Here is a 20,518-nt window from a genome sequence, read left to right as displayed (position 1 = left end):
ACCAACCTGACCTCCCGGTGGCTCAGCACTTCAACTCCCCCTCCCATTCCGTATCCGACCTCTCTGTCCTGGGTCTCCTCCATGCCCAGAGCGAGCAGCACCGGAAATTGGAGGAACAGCACCTGATATTCCGCTTGGGGAGTCTGCATCCTGGGGGCATGAACATTGAATTCTCCCAATTTTGTTAGCCCTTGCTGTCTCCTCGCCTTCCTACCTCTCCCTCAGCCCTCGGGCGCCTCCTCCTCCTTTTTCCTTTCTTCTCCCCCCCCCCCCCCCCCCCCCCCCCCCCCCCCCCCCCCCCCCCCCCCCATCAGTCATCAGTCTGAAGAAGGGTTTCGGCCCGAAACGTTGCCTATTTTCTATGCTCCATAGATGCTGCTGCATCCACTGAGTTTCTTCAGAATTTTTGTGTATCCTCCATACACCCGCTGAGTTACTCCAGCACTTTGTGTTTTGCTCAATATTCAGTATCCAGTATTTATTTTATATCATTTTCACTGAGTACTCGCATACACGGAGGAAACGAAAAAACGTTGCTTGTTCGGTTTCCATTCCGTGTATAAGTAAAAAAAGGATAAACACATAGAGCTTTAAAAACAAATTAAAATTACCATGTTTAAAACAGAAAGTAGGCCTAAAATTAACAATATAATAAAATTTTAAAAAAAAATCATGTATCTGCAGGAATCATGTATCTCTTGATTTTCCAGACAGTTGGATGTTGCTCATATTATGTCAACAAACCTATTTCATTTTTTATTTTTACGTTACTGTATGATAATAAGCCTGCAGTTACACTGGTGAACCAGAGAAATGGTGCCTCAGCAATCCCTGCAGTTCAGGAACAGAAATTGCCAGAGTGCTGCATCAACTTCAAAACCCCATTGCACAATCTTATCCAGTCATGAAATTAGCAGTCTGAGCATGAATGGATGAATGCCAAAGCTTGGACTGTACCAGTCCGATGTTGGCCGAGTCTTTATCATGTTGGAATGGGAAGTTACTACTTGGCCATTAGATGCTGCGCAAGGGCTGGATCTACATTGAATACAGCTTGCCACCGCTTCCATGATGGAAAGGTGAGAATCCAGACTCCACACAAAGGCCTGAAAAGTTATGGAGTCAATGCTCCTTGACATTTTGCACACTTTTAGGCAGGTCTTATGATACATCAAGCAATTCGGTGAGTGTGTCTATCAACCTTGACTAGAGCCAGATGCTTCCTAGTATTACAGTGAATGACGTACTCAGTCCCCAGTCTCTATCCTGATGCTCAGTTCTCATTGCATCAGGTGGGAGCTGTGGTTTACCTCAAAGAAGAATAGCACAAGGGTATAATCACGACGGACAAGAACAATTAAAGGGTAAAACTTAAAGCTTCTGCAGCTTACAAATTTCAAGAGATTGTGGAGCAAACTGGAAATTATATGCAAGGAAACAGATGAAGTGCCAACATACCAGTATCCATAATGATCCCTACTGCACTGCCAGCTACATGTTCTGAGGAAGTTGCATCCATAATAGTCATGGCTCTCCACTGCAGAGTGTTTTGCCAACAAACATATTTGCCTCCTGTTGGTTTATTGCTGCTGCCGTAGGTTGCGTGTCACCTAATCTTGCAAGGGAAAGCTAAGTGCTTTGGCAAGTGTCCGGTAAACTGTCTGGATAAGACAGATGGCGCAACAGCCAAGAAGGCACACCGACGCCTCTATTTCCTGAGAGGATTAAGAAAATTCATTATGTCTCCAATGACTCTTACAAACTACCACAGATGCACAATAGAAAGCATACTGCCGAGTGGCATCGCAGCTTGGTTTGGGAACAGCTCGGCCCAAGAGCGCAAGAAATTGCAGTGAGTTGTAGATGTATCTCAGTTGATCACATTGACCATACTTCGCACCACTGACACCAGCTACACTTCAAACTGTCTTTGGAAAAACAATTAAAATATTCAAAACATTTTCACATCCCTGCCATTCCTTCTTCACCCTGCTCCCGTCCGGCAGAAAGTACAGAAGCTTGAAAGCACGCACCACCAGGCTCAGGAACAGCTTCTTCCCTTTTATTATTAGGATTCTGAAGGTTGCTTCCATAAGCCAGGATACTGCCTGATTCATCTCTACCCCACTGTGGACATTGAACTTTGTTTATGGAACTGATGCGCTACAATGCCAATCAAGCTGTCCTAAGTCACATCAAAAAATTGGAATAGCTTCTGCCAACCTCTGAATTATCAAATAACCTCCATCAGAGGATGCAGCCAGCAAGATGCCCTTCAAGTGTAAAGGGGAGGACATGGTTTCAATTAGAATTAGCTAGTTTCAACACCCTTGTGGTCGCATCTTGTGAATATCCACTGAGGCAACAAATACTAGTGCTGGTAGAGCCCTAGTGAGACCACACCTGGAGTATTGTGTGCAGGTTTGGTTCCCTAATTTGAGGAAGGACATTCTTGCTATTGAGGGAGTGCAGCGTAGGTTTACAAGGTTAATTCCCAGGATGGCGGGACTGTCATATGCTGAAAGAATGGAGCAGCTGGGCTTGTACACTCTGGAGTTTAGAAGGATGAGAGCGGATCGCATTGAAACATATAAGATTGTTAAGGGCTTGAACACACTAGAGGCAGGAAACATGTTCTCGATGTTGGGGGAGCCCAGAACCAGGGGCCACAGTTTAAGAATAAGGAGTAAGCCATTTAGAACGGAGACGAGGAAACACTTTTTCTCACAGAGAGTGGTGAGTCTGTGGAATTCTCTGCCTCAGAGGGCGGTGGAGGCAGGTTCTCTGGATGCTTTCAAGAGAGAGCCAGATAGGGCTCTTAAAAATAGCAGAGTCAGTGGATATGGGGAGAAGGCAGGAACGGGGTACTGATTGGGGATGATCAGCCATGATCACATTGAACTGCAGATGCTGGTTTAAACCGAAGATAGACACAAAAAACTGGAGTAACTCAGCAGGACAGGCAGCATCTCTGGAGAGAAGGAATGGATGACGTTTCTGAAGAAGGGTCTTGCCCGAAACATCACCCACTCCTTCTCTCCAGAGATGCTGTCTATCTTCATGGTCAGAAGAGTCTGGGTTAATATGCATAAGAATTTCTCTGCTTTCCTGAACTATCCAATTTAGCCCCTTTGCCTTCTGGCTCTTAGTATTGATACAATATTACTGTGATTGCTTTTATTTTTTTTTAAAGCAAAATGACTCATGTCATCCCCACAAAGTCTAGTAATCCTTGTATGTAATACAAAAGAATAAAATGTAAACATGGTCAGTAAGTATACTTAATCCAAAAACTGATCTATTCTGCCAAACAAATAATTCTGTTTTAATTCAGTGATGTACGAAAATAGAAACAATACCTGATTAATTTGTGAGCTACAGATAATACCCGTGAGCAAGACATATTCAGCATGTTTTTTCCTCGTCCATCACGGTTCTTTTTGCCTTGAAAGAATGCATTGTAAATCCCTTAAACAACTTTTAACTGCAAGTACATTTTTTAACGAAGCAAAAAAACTTGTCATTTTTTTTACTACTAAATGCCACAGGGGATCGAGTCATTTCTCATTAAAACTGAAAGTTTACAACCAATTTCACAAAGATAAAAAGGACATTGCATTACTGTTTAGGAAAAAAAATGTCCAATGTCAATAGTTTAGCCAAATATACATTGCAAATACATTCTGGTCTGTGCACTTTTCTCAAAGTGTGCTGATGACAAGAACGATTATTCTGGAAACATTTGTTTTTTTTCCATTAATTTAAATCTCTTTGTGGTGAGGAAAACCAGCAATGGAAGTGGAAGTTTTGAACCAGTTTATTCATATTAAGATCAACAATTCCTAAATCAGATATGGCAAAGGTCCCACGTGGAGTGAGACCCTCTCTTTTGTGTTCCAATAATCTTTCTGCCCCTTACTCTGGCAACTGTTGCTGCAGCACTGCTGCAATATTATTGGTCCCATCAGTAAAATTGAAGTATTTTGTAAGGAGGCTTTCAATCAATAACAATAAGTTGATAAGCAGAAGAATGTATAGTTTAGAGATGCACTGAATTGGGTTAAACTTTGCAAGTATTATTTCAGATGGTATTCTCACAGCAAGTAATAGTGTTGACTCAGCAATCAGATCCAGATTCCTGAAATGACAGTGATGATAATAATACACTGCAACACCTATTTACCATAGTTCCATACATTTTGGTAAACTTCTGCACGGTATTGATTAAATGTACATATATGTTAGACAAAAAGGATGCAAAAGACTGCCGGAACTATAATCAGCTAGTTTTAATTAAATAATCACAATTTTTTACATTTATTTTTCGATGGAGATGGCAAAAGAAGAAATAATATTTCAAGTCATCAGCAGTTATTTTTTCAAAAAGTAGTAATTCTTTACACCCAATTCTACGAAAGTAAAAATTCTCTAATCCTACACCCTGGGGACCTGACAGGTGCCAGGACATAGAAAGTCCAAACCACAAATTGGTAAATTGGTATTAGGCAATTTATCAGTCAATATAAGCAAGATTGCTCAAGGGGAGCGTCCTTGAGAGAGAAGTACCTTGTGAGTAAAGTGCGAGTCCTTGGCTCGAGAGTCTTCGGCGAGGAGGGTGAGGAGAGGAGGCTACGCAAAAAGCTCGAGAGGATGGGACGCGGTGAACACATGACAGGACAGATGAGACAGTGTGATGCTTGCAGAATGTGGGATCCCAGGGACACGGATGGAGCCTCTGGCTGCTACAACTGTGGCAAGTGCGTCCAGCTTCAGCTCCTGAAGGACCGTGTTAGGGCACTGGAGAAGCAGCTGGATGACCTCAGTGCCATCCGGAAAAACGAGAGTTTCCTGGACAGGACCTACAGTGAGGTTGTCACGCCGAAGATACAGGAAGAACGAAGGTGTGTGACTGAGAGAAATGGTGGTAACCGTGGAGTGCAGGAGACCCAGGTGGCTGTGCCTAATGAAAAAAGGTACGCCCTCTTGGGAACTGTCGGGGGAGACGATGCTTCCAGTCCGAGCGGCGGACACGTCGGTGGCTCCAATCCTAGAGATGGGACTAGACCTGTGAGACCAACTTTGGGCAGAGCCATAGTGGTGGGTGACTTCATTGTCCGAGAAGCAGACAGGAGATTCTGTGGTGGCAGACGAAACGCAAGGATGGTCTGTTGCCTCCCTGGTGCCGGGATTCAGGATGTCACAAGCGGAATTCAGAACATTCTTGAGAGAGAGAGAGTGAACAGCCGGCCGTAGTTGTGCAAGTAGGCACAAATGACTTAGGGAAAAAGAGGAAGGAGGTTCTCCAACATGAGTTCAGAGAATTCGGAAGAAGACTGAAAGGCAGGACTTCTATGGTGATTATCTCTAGATTGCTTCCAGTACCTCTGGCAGGCACGTTTGCTAGGGCTACACGTGTGGGTTTAAACTAAATAGTGGGGGGGAGGGATTGACAAATTGGGAGTATAAAGATGGAGTTGAAGGGGAAGCGAGTACAGGAAAAATTACAAATGATTCTAGAATTAATGGGAAGGAAAGTTCGAGAAGGGATAAAAGAGCAAGGTCAGGGGCAATTGCTAGAGGTGCGAGGGGGGGGGGGGGGGGGGGGATGTGAATACGGAGGTCAAAGAGTTGTACAGGTGCACAACCTTTTATCCGAAGATCCAAATAACGAAAACCTCGGAATAGCGGACATTTTTTCAGTCCTTGAAGAAAGGTCCTTGAAAACGTTCACCGAGGGCGGCCCGCAGAGGTGACAGCGGAACCTCCGGTCGGTCCTCGAAGAAAGGGGAACTAAATCCCTATTCATAAAAGAGAAGGTGAGGGTATATTGCGCGGGAGGGTTAATAATTGACAATATGCTGCTGTCTGGCCACTGAGTTAAAAAGTTCCCACGGTAGACTCACGATACACAGTGTATCGTGAGTCTTGCGTGGGAACTTTTTAACTCAGCGGGCAGGGAGCAGCAGATTGTCGCTCCCTTCAGTTTCACCCCACCTACACCCCTCTGCTTCCCGGTCATGTGTGTGACCCCTTCCCTCCCCTCTCCAGCTCCCCGCCCATTGCACCGGCATGGGGGCTTTGCACTGTCTTTACGTCGGCGATGCCAGCATACAATGCCAGTTACCGGAGACGTCAGGACCAACGGGACACCGACCCCCAGGCCCACTGCAAGCACGGAGATCCCAGAGACCCACAGCCAGCAGCAGCCCAGCCCCGTTCCAACTCCAGAGGAAAACTGCAAACTAGCGGGAGACATCAGGACCACCAGAAGCCGCTCCCTGATGGGCCGCTACGGTGACAAGTGGCAGTTCGCCCACAGCCCGAGCTGTGCCCCCTCATCGGGACACCGACCCCCAGGCCCACTGCAAGCACGGAGATCCGAGATCAGCAACTCCAGCCCAGCCCCGTTCCAACTCCAGAGGAACACGCTCCCCGTATGGGCAGAAGCTGATGGTGTGCAAGGGACGTCTTGTTCTTGGGGTCGCGCAGCTCGGGCTGTGGGCGAACTGCCACTTGTCGCCGTAGCGGCCCATCGGGGAGCGGCTTCTGGTGGTCCTGATGTCTCCTGCTAGTTTGCAGTTTTCCTCTGGAGTTGGAACGGGGCTGGGCTGCTGCTGGCTGTGGGTCTCTGGGATCTCCATGGATATATTACTCCTAATTAAACAGTCCAAACATACAAACATATTTACTTAAAACACATCCATTCAGGCTGCATAGTGCACAGCTCTCGGGAACAGTGAATTTCTGCCCTTTCCTGCTGCTGGTCAGCAGCTGTTAAGGTGAACAACTACTTTTCACTGCTGCTCTTGCAGCAAAGAATTGCCCATGACGTGGACTGGAGAGCTGCATGTGAGGGCTCAGCTACTCTGTACTGGAAGTAGAGCCGTAGAGCTATGCAGAATGGAAACAGGCTCTTTGGCTCATCTCATCCATGCTGACCAGGTTAATCGAGTCCAACTTGCCTGTACTTGGCCTATATTCCTCCAAATCTTTTATACCCATGTACCTGTCAAAGTGTTTTTTAATTGTCATAATTGTACCCACTTCTATCACTTCCTCTAACAGCTCGTTCCACGCTGTTGCTTGCACCACCCTCTGCGTGAAGATGTTGTCCCTTAGGTCTGTTTTAAATCTTTCTCGTCTTACTTTAAACATATGCCCTCTAGTTTTACGGTCCCTTTCTCTGGTGAATAAGACTGTGGCCATTCACTTTACCAATGTTCCTCATCATTTAAAAAATACCTGTAAAATGACTTTGCGGTTCTCTACACTCCATGAAAAAGTCAACAACCAATGGTTGTTGTTCCGTTATCATTCAGTCAAACGATCGTCTCGCTCCCATACTCTTACTGAGTCATGGGTATAGAGTGAGTAGAGCAGGAGGCTGAGCACACAGCCTTGAGATGCCCCCGTGCTGATGGCTATCGAGGAAGTGTTGCTAACAATTCGTACTGTTTGTGTACGTTGATGAGGAAGTCAAGGATCCAGTTGCAAAGGAATGCGCAGAGACCCAGTTCCCTCAGCTTGGTACGTTTGAAGAGATTGATGGTGTAGTCTATGAGCAACAGTCTGACATATGTGTTTTTATTGTGATAGTGGTCCAGTATAGAGTAGAGAGCTGGCAAGATCACATCCTCTGTTGATCTATTGTAGTGTCTGTTGATCTAATTGCAGTGGGTCCAGTTTTTGTCAGGAGAAGTTGATACGTGCCATAACTAATCACATGAATGTTCGGTAGTCATTGAGGCATGTCACCTTCCTCTTCTTGGGGACCAGTATTACTGATGTATTTGAAAGCAGGTGGGAACCTCAGATCTCAATTGAAGATGTCTGCAAAAACTTCAGCCAGTTGGTCTGTACAGGTTTTAAGAACTCAACCAGGTATACGATACAATAAGACTTTATTCATCCCCAGAGGGAAATTGGTCTGCCAACAGTCACAATGCACAAAAACTTGAAATTAAAAGCACAAAAAAAAGGACCAGCAACTGTTGGCTGACTGCCGTGCGCACAGCGCCTTCACTGGAACGCACAACAAACAAACGCAGGCTTATCCCCTGGGCAGAGGATTCTAAAATTAAAGTGCCCCTCTGCCATACCGGGTCTCCTTTGTTCTCCCACCGTCTCTCACGGTGGTTCCCTCATGCCGGGTCCTCCATTGTTCATCATGGCGGTCCCCCCACGCCGGGTCCCCATTGTCTTCCCTGTGCCCCCCCCCTCCCCACGTTCCATCGCCACCGAGGCTCGCGCTGAGGTACCCGCCACTGCCAAGACTCCTGCTGCCGCCGAGGCTCCCATTGCTGTCGAAGTTCAAGCTGTCACTGAGGCTCCCATCGCCGCCGCCGAGGCTCCTTTGACCCAGGCAGGCCTCTCCGCCCGGCTTCTCCGCAGTCCCCTGGGAAGCCTGTGGGACGTGTCCGGCCTACCGGGGCGCATTCCGGTTGTCGGCGTCGGGGTTGTTCGGATCTCCCGGACGCTCCCGCCGTGCTCGTGGCTCCCCGGAACATTCACCGGGGACACATACCATCCAGTCCAGATGCTTTCCGAGGGTCTTCCGACGTTGCCCTAGGTGACTGAAATTGCAATGCTCTCGGGGGCAATGTCGGCCGAAAAAAACATCAAAAATGCTAGCTTCTTATAATATAAACCCTTCAGATCAACCAGCATGCTTTTGTGCTCCCTTTGCAGTTTAATTCCACCCTGTGTACAGCAGGGCAACTAGAACTATACACAGTACTCCAAATGTGGCCTTCCCATCTTCTTGTACAATAGTAACATAGCATCCCAGCTCCTGCAATTAATTGACTAACATTGGCAAGCTTTCCACATCAATCCTGGGCCCACTCATCCCAGATCACCCTGAGCTCCACCCTGCTAGCATCATCCCTCACTGGCAACCTTTCATAACAGGCTTTGGACAATTGCAGCAAAAGCACCAGCATAGGAAGGGAAGGACGGGGGTGGGGAGTACAATACATATCAGGCTTCCTAGCCCAACAGAAGTGGTGGTACGGCTTTGTACCGCATTCACAGCACATTACTCTTTTCTGTAACACATCCCTTTATATACCAAAGACCTCTTATAATACTGATGTTTAAGAAAAATTGCAGATGCTGGAAAAATCGAAGGTAGAAAAAAATGCTGGAGAAGGGTCTTGACCTGAAACGTCACCTATTCTTTCGCTCCATAGATGCTGTCTCACCCACTGAGTTTCTTCAGCAGTTTTTTGTACCTTCTTATAGCACTGAATTCATTTTGGTTCTCATTACCAGGAACATAGCCTGACCACTGTATCACAATAGAAAAGGAATTCAATATTAAATGTCAATAATAACTAAGTTATTGTTGGTGCTGTTATTCCTGGCTCTGACACTCATATGTCTTGAATGTGGCATCTTCTTACCTTTGTCAGTATTTTGGTCCATAATTATGGATTATTTTGGAATAAATATCACGTAAATTAGAAATTAAGCTAAATTATACAAATATTATGGAGGTACAAAATGTAAAAGGTCCCTTAAATATAATGTCAAATTAAATCACTGATAAACTGAGAGATGAACCAAATATGTAACTTGAAATTGGATAGGTTCAGATATAGGCTGATAATAAGGATTCAAAGTATCTTGTTTAAACTGCTTAAACTGATAATGCTCTTGCATTATATTTTATAATACCTATAAGAATAATATTCTATAAGAATGCAGGATAAATGGAGAATGTGCAAAGATCATTCTGGACACAGAATATGCTGCTTAGTGACCTTAGGTAACTTACAGAAGAAAATCCATGAAATAATAAAAATGCAGATGGCAAAGGATAATAACATTATTAATAATGTCATTATTATCATTAGCAGTTATAGAAGTGATTTTTTTTTTTAAATTTCCCCAAAGTTTTTTTAAATAACTAAAAGCATCACTTTCTGCCAACCATTGATAATAATCAGAAAAAGTGATATAACATAGAACATGTGTACGGGTGGTCGATGGTCAGCATGGGCTCAGAGGGCTATATCTGTAATCTAAACTAAACATTCAGTTAACTAGAAAAAATAAAATTTAAAAGCGCTCCTTAATTATATCTCACTTTTGGACACTTCAACATTTTCCTTTGTGTACCAGAATAAAGCATTCACTTGATCATACTTTAATTTGCTTTTGTGAATGTAAAAGATATGCTGGAGTGAAGAAAGTTATACAGACAATAAAATAAAAAAACGGGCATTTTCAATTGTTGATTTGGACATATAAGAAAGAAATTACCTAATTTCAGCAAATAATCAAAAGTTAGCTCAAAGCAAAGAAAGAAGTACATATTTTTTAATTTACCTTGGTTCCAGGTCTTCAAAACAGCATAATGAGAATTTGGACTAGTACTCTGCCGGGTATCTGTAAAAGCCACAACATAAGAAAGTAAATTGAGATAGGATTTAATAACTCAACATGTGTCCTTGTGTCACCAAAATGTGGAAACACATTAATTTTTTTGGATTTCTCTCTGGTACTTACAAATTGCTTGTAAATATATTTAATATCTTACTCATTGGGTAACTTCCTGCATTTTGAGAGTTGTAGTAAAGCAACAGTGCTACACATACTTCAAAGCATGAAGCCTTTCACAATGAGCACATTAAGTTTACCTCGCAGCATTGATTTGCAAACAAGTACTGACAACAGCCAAGTAAAATTACCATCTTCCTGACATGAGTGATCAGAAGTAATAATTATGGAAGCTGCTGGCACTACAAGGTTTTGTGCCTTACAGCACTGTGCCTCTCTATTTTAGTCTATTTTCAAGGAAAGTTGGTGTCTAAGCTCCTTTGGAAATAAGATTAAAAAAAATACAGCTCTTACCTTTAGGCCTTGGTATCCGCTTCCTTCGGTCTCTGAAAGCAGCACCCGACTGTAGCGCCTCCAGCAGGCTATCCATCACTCCTGTCTCATCGCCCTCTGTGGGAAAGGATTCAAGGGGTATATCAGTCCAGAGGGTTACCATAGCAATGTCAAAGGCAACAAGGTAAGACCATGGTGTCATTACTAAACCACCAATATCAGAACTAGGCAAGCCTTTACCTTGATCATAAATCAGCTATCTTTTTTACAAATATCAGGCCTGTTATAGGTTTTCTCATAACCAATAAATAATGAACAAAATTGGACTGATTCAGCTGTAATTATTGCATTCAGTTGGGCAGATCAACAGCTACATTGAACAAATTTTGTCACAGAATGAGATGCATAACAACTAGCAGTGGCTGCTACTTTTTGCATATTAAAGAGGTCTGCAGCTACTAGAATGAGGTGTTGATTGAAAAATTGTCATGGAAAATGAAAGGACTGATTCTCACGATCAGAAATAAAGGTCAATGCAATCTACTATTTATGTCATATTCTTGTCCTGCTCTCTCTCCACTTCACCGAGCTCATGGAGATGATGAGGCTGGCATTAATACAATCAATCATTCTTTAATATATCTCAAAAGCTAATACTTCCAGTATTGGCATTCTGTTTTACAGACAGACAACCTTTTACCAGGGAACAAATGCTTTATCTAAAAGAATCACCTGTGAAAGGTTGAGAACATTGTTGACCTTTATTAACTGTACTTCATTTTAAATAGAATCACTGACTCATGAATTCATCCGTCATTTCAAGCAGACAAATTATCTAAATATTCTTTGAATTTCACATTAGCCAATCCTACCTGAATAAACTGTCCAAAGCCATTTGAAAATAAAATGAGATGCAGACATTTCCTTTATAAAGCATAACATGATACCATACATTGCCCTGGTCCATGATCACCATAAAAAGAACAGAACAGGAACTTAGTATTGATATAATGAGCAAGGTTTTCTAGCCCAAGGAAGAGACAGGACTCCAAAAATAACGATTGGAATATACATATGGGATTAAAGTGATCCCATATCAGGGCCGGATTTACTTATAAGCTAGACAACATTAAGCTTAGGGCCTCGAGATCAAGGAGGGCCTACTCACCATATAACCATATAACAATTTACAGCACGGAAACAGGCCATCTAGACCCTTCTAGTCCGTGCCGAACACGTATTCTCCTCTAGTCCCATACACCTGCGCTCAGACCATAACCCTCCATTCCTTTCCCGTCCATATAACTGTCCGATTTATTTTTAAATGATAAAAACGAACCTGCCTCCACCACCTTCACTGGAAGCTCATTCCACACAGCCACCACACTCTGAGTAAAGAAGTTCCCCCTCATGTTACCCCTAAACTTCTGTCTCTTAATTCTCAAGTCATGTCCCCTTGTTTGAATCTTCCCTACTCGCAGTGGGAAAAGCTTATCCACGTCAACTCTGTCTATCCCTCTCATCATTTTAAAGACCTCTATCAAGTCCCCCCTTTACCTTCTGCGCTCCAAAGAATAAAGCCCTAGCTTGTTCAATCTTTCTCTGTAACTTAATTGCTGAAACCCAGGCAACATTCTAGTAAATCTCCTCTGTAATCTCTCTATTTTGTTGACATCCTTCCTATAATTAGGCGACCAAAATTGTACACCATACTCCAGAATTGGCCTCACCAATGTCTTGTACAATTTTAACATTACATCCCAACTTCTATACTCAATGCTCTGATTTATAAATGCCAGCACACCAAAAGCTTTCTTTACCACCCTATCTACATGAGATTCCACTTTCAGGGAACTGTGCACAGTTATTCCCAGATCCCTCTGTTCACCTGCATTCTTCAATTCCCTACCATTTACCATGTACGTCCTATTTTGATTTGTCCTGCCAAGATGTAGCACCTCACACTTATCAGCATTAAACTTCATCTGCCATCTTTCTGCCCACTCTTCCAAATGGCATAAATCTCTCTGTAGACTTTGAAAATCTACTTCATTATCCACAACCCCACCTATCTTAGTATCATCTGCATACTTACTAATCCAATTTACCACACCATCATCCAGATCATTGATGTACATGACAAACAACAGTGGACCCAACACAGATCCCTGTGGCACCCCATTAGTCACTGGCCTCCAACCTAACAAACAACCATCCACCATTACTCTCTGGCATCTCCCATTCAGCCACTGTTGAATCCATCTTGCTACTCCACCATTAATACCCAACAATTCAACCTTCTTAACCAACCTTCCGTGAGGAACCTTGTCAAAGGCCTTACTGAAGTCCATATATACAACATCCACTGCTTTACCCTCATCAATTTCCCGAGTAACCTCTTCAAAAAATTCAAGATGATTAGTCAAACATGACCTTCCAGACACAAATCCATGTTGACTGTTCCTAATCAGACCATGTTTATCCAGATGCTTATATATATTATCTCTAAGTATCCTTTCTATTAATTTGCCCACCACTGACGTCAAACTAACAGGTCTATAATTGCTAGGTTTACTCTTAGACCCCTTTTTAAACAATGGAACAACATGCGCAGTACGCCAATCCTCCGGCACTATTCCCGTTTTTAATGACACCTCGCTGCGTCACCAATCATCCGCCCACCGGGACCTCCTACGCTTTGCCCGCTGACCCTCGCCACTGCACCGCCCTCCAGCAGCCCGCAGCCGTCGCCTTACCTGCAGCCTGTACTCAGCACTGGGCCTGAAGTTTCCACGCTGCAGATTCCCACTCCCCTGGGTTTGACTGCGCTGGGTCCTAGTGCAAACCCCCTCCCCAAACCTGGTAATCTCAGTGGCTGACCCACTGGGTCTTCCCCATTACCCTCAAACCATGTGACCCCAGCTCTTCCCCACCCACACTACAGTCCTCATACCCCCCTGCAGGGTCTGTCCAGCATTTTGATCTTTGCTCTATATTACAGCAGCTGCAGTCTCATGCATCTCTGTTGTGAATAGGCTTTGAAATTGCTGTATATTAATTGCATTACAATGTCTTGTACAGATCAGAACAGGAACTTGGTATACAGTTCCACCACCAAGCGTCTACCATCACATACACTTTAAAATGTTGTTTTTGTAAATTAACAGGTGTAGTAGTTCAGTTCATTGGAATGTCTGAAGATGCTCCACCAGATCTGCTATGTGCATCATGCAGCAAATCGTTTTTTTGTCTCTCATTAAAGTTATTTGCATAGCATGCCTCCCAGAAGATTAACCATAGGTACATGTAAAAAGCTAGAATGGAGGAATGCCAGAGATTGATGAATTTAAGGCTGGAGGAAGTTACAGACAGACTTAGGGGGGATTTAACAAAGTGAGAATTTTTAAATATGTTATTGAACGATTTAAACACAAAGGATTTTGATTAGGTTATACAAATTTAAGGCCATAATGTTTTCTTCTGAGGATTTCAAAATGCTGTTGTTCTGTTCATGTTTAAAAGTGGAATTAACTGAGAATTTGGGTTGTTGAGAAAGAAAGAAAATCATGATTAATCCTTCATTTAAAAGAACATAAAAGATAATAAGGGCTTCCTTGTTGTTTCTCATCATAAATCACTATTTTGAGAGACAGAAGACAAGAGTAGGTAGAGCAAGGGCCAGTGAATAGTCTATACTCGCTAACTGGTTATTTGCATGGCAAACTCATTAATTACATTTAATCACTGAAATAACTTTAAAGTGAGTTTATGGAAATGAAATCATCCAAATTAAATGTCTTAGAAATTAGCATTTTTACAAACGGGGTAAAGTATTGGATTATATGTTAATGATTGAGAAAACAACTGGAAGTAGGTGGTATGGAATCTGCAATTTAAATGCAAAAATAAAACAAAAGCTTGTCTGCAACTAATTAGATTAAATTAAACATGAACAAGTTTGCACTTTGTGTCTTGATTGAACTTGGTAATTAGCAGATGGCCCCCAAGCACCACACATGGGTGCTCTGCTGCAAAGTGCATTGCTACTTTTGATGTTACAATTAGCAAACACAACTGGATCAACTGTGAAGGGATGAGATTCTGAAACAATTGAAGATTGTTCTGAAATAATACAACGGGCAGATTATTTGTAGAAGTCTGGATTCATCTCAAATAAGTGACCCGACTCAGCTGCACAAAAACTAGAAACTGATTTTCTTGAACTATTACTGTGAATAGTATGCAGTACCTACATACATTTTAATTTTGAGGGGTTTTGAGCAATAACCAAATGCCATGAATTTGAAACAATAGTTATCTAAAGTCCCTTCATCCCTCAATGACATTCCGTCCAAAGAAAATTGGAAATTAAAGTGGAATTCATATAAAAAATCTAAACTGCTGAGTATTTCTGGCATTCTGTCTTTTTATTTCAGACCTCCAGCAATTATAATATTTTGCCTCTATTTATTTTCTGCAAATTCTGTCATAACATTTTGTAAATATTACATGGTAACAAATAAAATTGAAGAAAGGATTAGAACATTAAGCATTCAGAAAATGAAGTGGAAAAAAATCCAGTGTTCCTCACCTCACATTCTATTCAGGACTCTTGATTTGAATTTTCCAACTTGACTACATTTTTATTGTTATTGTTACATTTTTAAAAAGTATAAATGTACTTAACAGTAAAGTTGTTTCATAGTGTCATTTTCAAACAAAAAACAAAGCCTACAATGTAGGAAATGTTATTCTGCATCATCCTAGACAACCTATTGCTGAACTTGCTCTCCATGCTCCCCACACTAATATTTTCTGGGGGGCCAAATGAACAACCTTTCCATTCCACAAGTGGAATAGATACGGTGAATGCACAAGGTAGGGAAATAAAGAACCAGAGGACGTTGGTTTAAAGTGAGCGAGGCAAGATTTAATAGGAACCCGAGGTGAAACTTTTTCACTCAGAGGGTGGTCATGACATATATGGAATTATGTGCCAGAACAGAGGTGTTAGTTGAGGCAGGTACAACAGCATTTAAAAGACACTAGGATAGATAAATGGATAGGGAAGGTTAAGCGAGATATGGGCCAAATGCGGGTAAGTTGGACGTTTGATTTGGCACAAAAAGATACAAAATGCTGGAGTAACTTAGCAGGTAGGTAGTATCTCTGGAGAACATGGGTAGGTGACATTTTCGGTTGAGACACTCGTCAGATCAGGCAGATTGGTCAGCATGGTCAAATTGGGCTGAAGAGCCTGTTCCCATTCTGTATAACTCTATATGAAATTACCACACCTCAGACTTTCAATCCGAAGACTCATTCCAGAATGCTTAACAGTCAATTAAAAGCCTGCCATAGTCAAAGGCCTTTGAATTGGCATCACATGCATCTTTTCACTGTGGCTTGCCAATCACTTTCAAATGAATGATACTGTAGCTTTTATGCCAACAATCCTTGGCATAGTGCTAGGGGGCAGATGCACTTTGCATTGGCTCCTCCAGCAGTCCATCTGTCATTTTGAAGAAGGGTCCCAACCCGAAACATCACCTACCCATTTTCTCCACAGATGCTGCCTGACCCGCTGAGTTACTCCAGCATTTTATGTCTCTCCATGGTATGGACAAGCATCTGCAGTTCCTTGTTATTACAACTGTCATCTTGCTCAGCTCAGCAGCTATATGTAGGTATGTTGCAAAGCGTACCTGAAGCGTCGCTGAAAATCTGTCCCAGCCCGTGTGCACGAGTTTGGCGCCGTTTAGAGCGGGGCGGGTTTAAAACGCGATTTCCCCTAGGCTGTTCAAATCGAGGTTTTTCAGCCTAGTTAATTATTAACGAAAAATCGCTGGAAGATTCCCTCGCTTGAGCTATTATTAGTTTTAAGGGCTTTATTAAATTGTTATAGTAGGTTAAAAATTAACCTCTAAACGCCCGGCCGCCGGCAACCGGCCGGATCTCATACAGGGGACAACAGAAGGTAGGCTGTTTATTTTTACGTTAAAAAGGGCTTCTTAAGATCCCTTTATACAAAGTTTTATTTTGCGAGTAGCTAATTTGGGGCCCATTATATCCCGCAGTATTTTTCTGGGCATTTGGGGCACAAATCTACCGCAATGTGAACGTTCTAAACCAGCGCGTTCACAGGATCCCACTAGAAAGCTGATTTAAGTTGACTTTAATTTACAGCTATTAAACACTAAATTCCTTCTATTTGGCCTATAAATTAATGTAAATGAGATTTAAAAATCATGTTTTACTGTGAATTATTTGTGAATATTATTTGGACACTTAGGCTATTTAAAAATGTTAATCATTTATTAAGAAATGGATAGATGTTTAGATCTAGTAATTAAAGTTCGAAATTAGCTACAATTAGGTAACTAACTAATTATATGCTTTAATTTCAGGTCATCCAAGTAAGATTATTTGATATTTGTTTCAGAATGCTTCAACCTATGATAACTGAAAATTTCATTCAGTTCTCTTAATTTTTAAGAAAGTTATGGGCTTTTGACTGTCCACGATCACAGCTTTTTTGTTATGTCCATAGAAAATCAATAGGGAACAAGATGCTAATTTCCGAGTATGAAAATGTCCATAACTTTTTAAATACTTGAGATATGAAAGTGAATTAGGTGTCAAATTAAACTTATTTTTATGCTTTATCTGATGGGATAAATTGCAGACTTGATTTTTAAAATCTCAAAATGTTGTAACATTGCTACTATATGGTATCTAATGTCTGGCTGACTTCCAATTTACATATATTGGTGTGTAGGTGCAAATAACTATGAAGAGCTGAATAGTGAGTGGCAGAATATATGACAATTCTCGTCACAACTGATTTAGTCCATGAGTGAAATATTTTAGAAATACACAAACTCTCATTTTATATAACATTTGACCAATACAGGGTAAATAAAACCAACTTTAAAAGCCTTAAGGGGCTGTCTCACTTGGGCAACCTAATTGGCGAGTTTAGAAGAGTTTGAAAAAATGACATGTTGAAGACCTCCTTCGACTATGTTGAAGACCAGCTACGACTAGCTACAACTAACTTCGGGAAACTTCGACCTCCCTTCGACTATGATGTAGACTATCTACGACTACCTTCGACTACCCTCGATTACTACGACTAACATGCCGACCAACCACGACCTATTACGACTAAACCTACGAGTAAAAAAAGTATCGATTTTTTCTATGGTGACCTTTTTTTATTCGCGGACATTTTTTAACATATTGAAAAAAACGCCGCGACCTAGCTGAGGCCTCGAGTATGCGGAGACCACTCTCGAGCATGAAGGAGAGTTACGAAGACCTTCTACAACCTTGTGTCGACCAGGCTGTGAGTACGAGTCGAGGGCAAACTCAACAGAACTCGCAGATTAAGTCACCCAAGTGGGACAGGCCCTTTAGTGTTTTCATTTCATCTTCACAACTCAGCTTTGTATCCATCTTAATCTGGAATAATGGAAAACTGAGCTTAATCACTCTATCCCAGAACGTGTTGTTCAAGGCACAAATCTACCAACATTTGCTCCAATTTGGCTTCTACATAACAATAATTATTGCAATTCATGGGAGTTAGCCACATAATACTTTGGGCCATCCTCAGTTTGCAAAAGGCACCATGCCGATACATCTCTCTTTATAAAGTGATCAATTTATTCATTGACAATAAGATTAGGTGATATTAAATCAGCCAATTTCACAGCAGCACTTGAGGAACAATGTTTAACATAATGTCTTGTTTTACAAACCCCCTCAGGTGAGTGAGGCAGATTAAATGATAATCCCTTGCACAAGTTACAATTTTGCAGAATGAATATAGAGTCACCCCTTATGGTCTACAACACTCCCCAGAGCCCTGCCTGTGTAGGTCCTGCCCTGGTTTGACTTCCCAAAATTCAACACCTCACACTTCTCTGTATCTTTGCTATTGCAAATACCACCCACTTTAGTGTCATCTGCAAACTTAATAACCATGCCTTGTACATTCTCATCCAAATCATTAATATAGATGACATACAGCAATGGACCCAGCACTGAACCCTGAGGCACACCACTAGTTACAGGCCTCTAGTCTGTAAAAAACAACCTCTACCATCACCCTCTACTTCTTTACATGAAGCCAATGTTTTATCCAGTCAACTAGCTCTCCAATCTAACCTACCAGAGCAGCCTACCATGCAGAACTTTGCCAAAAGCATTGCTGAAATCCATATATACGTCTACAGCTCTACCTTCATCAATCCTTTTGGTCACACCTTATCCAAGTCATGCAATAGGTAAACTACTGCTCAATGCATCTTATGAAGAAGTGGTAAGCATAAATATAAATGCATTAGTATTATTGCTTATTTACCTTCATGGATATTTCACAGTTAGCTACGTCATTGGATAACTTGGCTAACTAGTAGAAATGGAATTTATTTTGAATGTTAGTTATTCTAAACCAGGACTCATTCAAGTAAGAAGGTTGACAAACAAATTCTAAATCAAGGGATCTAATCAGGTTGACAATTCAGCATTATTTGAAGGAACGATCATTTGGCCAAGGGTGTAACAATATCTGCCGCATTTTCATCATTAAACAATAACTAGACTTCTAAAATAGTTCATCAGCAATAAAATATTCTGCATCCCCTTAAGACTGAAAGGAGTTAAGACTTTCTTTCTTTCTTTGAATATAGAGCAACTGGTCTCAGCGGGTGCAGCAACTGGAGAAACTCAGCGGGTGCAGCAGCACCTATGGAGCGAAGGAAATAGGCAACGTTTCGGGCCGAAACCCTTCTTCAGATTGATGGGGGCAATGTTTCGGGCCAAAACGTCACCCACTCCTTTTCTCCAGATGCTGCCTGTCCTGCTGAGTTATTCCAGCATTTTGTTTCTACCTTTGGTTTAAACTAGCATCTGCAGTTCCTTCCAACACATTATTAAGACAATGTGGATAAAAGCAACGAGCATTCTGACCTGATAGAAAGTGAAGCAGCTGAAGATGGAAGTGCTCTTGTACAAGATGGTAAAAGAACACATTATGTGATTGCATTAAAGGAATAATGAATCCGACAAACTGGACAACAGGATTCAGTGGATTGGTTGGGAAGTATGAGGACTCCACAAAATGGGATTTGCGGCCTAAGAACAGGGATCTGCAAGTTTCCCAGGGCATCGGAGGGTTTGAAGCCAATACGTTGTTGAAAAATATCCAGTTATTAAGAGGTGCAGGGAGCAGAGCAGGATTCAGCTGTGAATGCACAGTACAATTAGAAACTTACAACATTCTTAAGGGGTTGGACAGGCTAGATGCAGGAAGATTGTTCCCGATGTTAGGGAAGTTCAGGACAAGGGGTCACAGCTTAAGGATAAGGGGGAAATCCTTTAAAACCGAGATGAGAAGAACTTTTTTCACACAGAGGGTGGTGAATCTCTGGTGGTGAACCCTCTGCCACAGAGGGTAGTTGAGGCCAGTTCATTGGCTTTATTTAAGAGGGAGTTAGAAGTGGCCCTTGTGGCTAAGGGGATCAAGGGGTATGGAGAGAAGGCAGGTACGGGATACTGAGTTGGATGATCAGCCATGATCATATTGAATGGCGGTGCAGGCTCGAAGGGCCGAATGGCCTACTCCTGCACCTAATTTCTATGTTTCTATGTTTCGACAAAATGACACAAACAAATG

General features: G+C 42.1%; 1 protein-coding gene across 2 annotated transcripts in view; it reads right to left on the bottom strand.

Moving 5' to 3' along the window:
* LOC129698312 (protein diaphanous homolog 3-like) overlaps positions 1-20,518 on the bottom strand; it is a 463,901-nt gene that overhangs the window by 78,000 nt on the left and 365,383 nt on the right. For both annotated transcript variants that reach the window (XM_055637392.1, XM_055637391.1), the window contains exons 26-27: positions 10,858-10,953; positions 10,333-10,392 (exon numbers count right to left, since the gene is read on the bottom strand). In XM_055637392.1, coding sequence (XP_055493367.1) covers positions 10,333-10,392; positions 10,858-10,953 — 156 coding nt within the window. The remainder of the gene's footprint in view (positions 1-10,332; positions 10,393-10,857; positions 10,954-20,518) is intronic.

The sequence above is a fragment of the Leucoraja erinacea genome, chromosome 6 (assembly GCF_028641065.1).
Source record: "Leucoraja erinacea ecotype New England chromosome 6, Leri_hhj_1, whole genome shotgun sequence".
In the NCBI taxonomy this organism is placed as follows: Eukaryota; Metazoa; Chordata; class Chondrichthyes; order Rajiformes; family Rajidae; genus Leucoraja; species Leucoraja erinaceus.
This window is presented reverse-complemented; position numbering and strand designations above follow the sequence as displayed.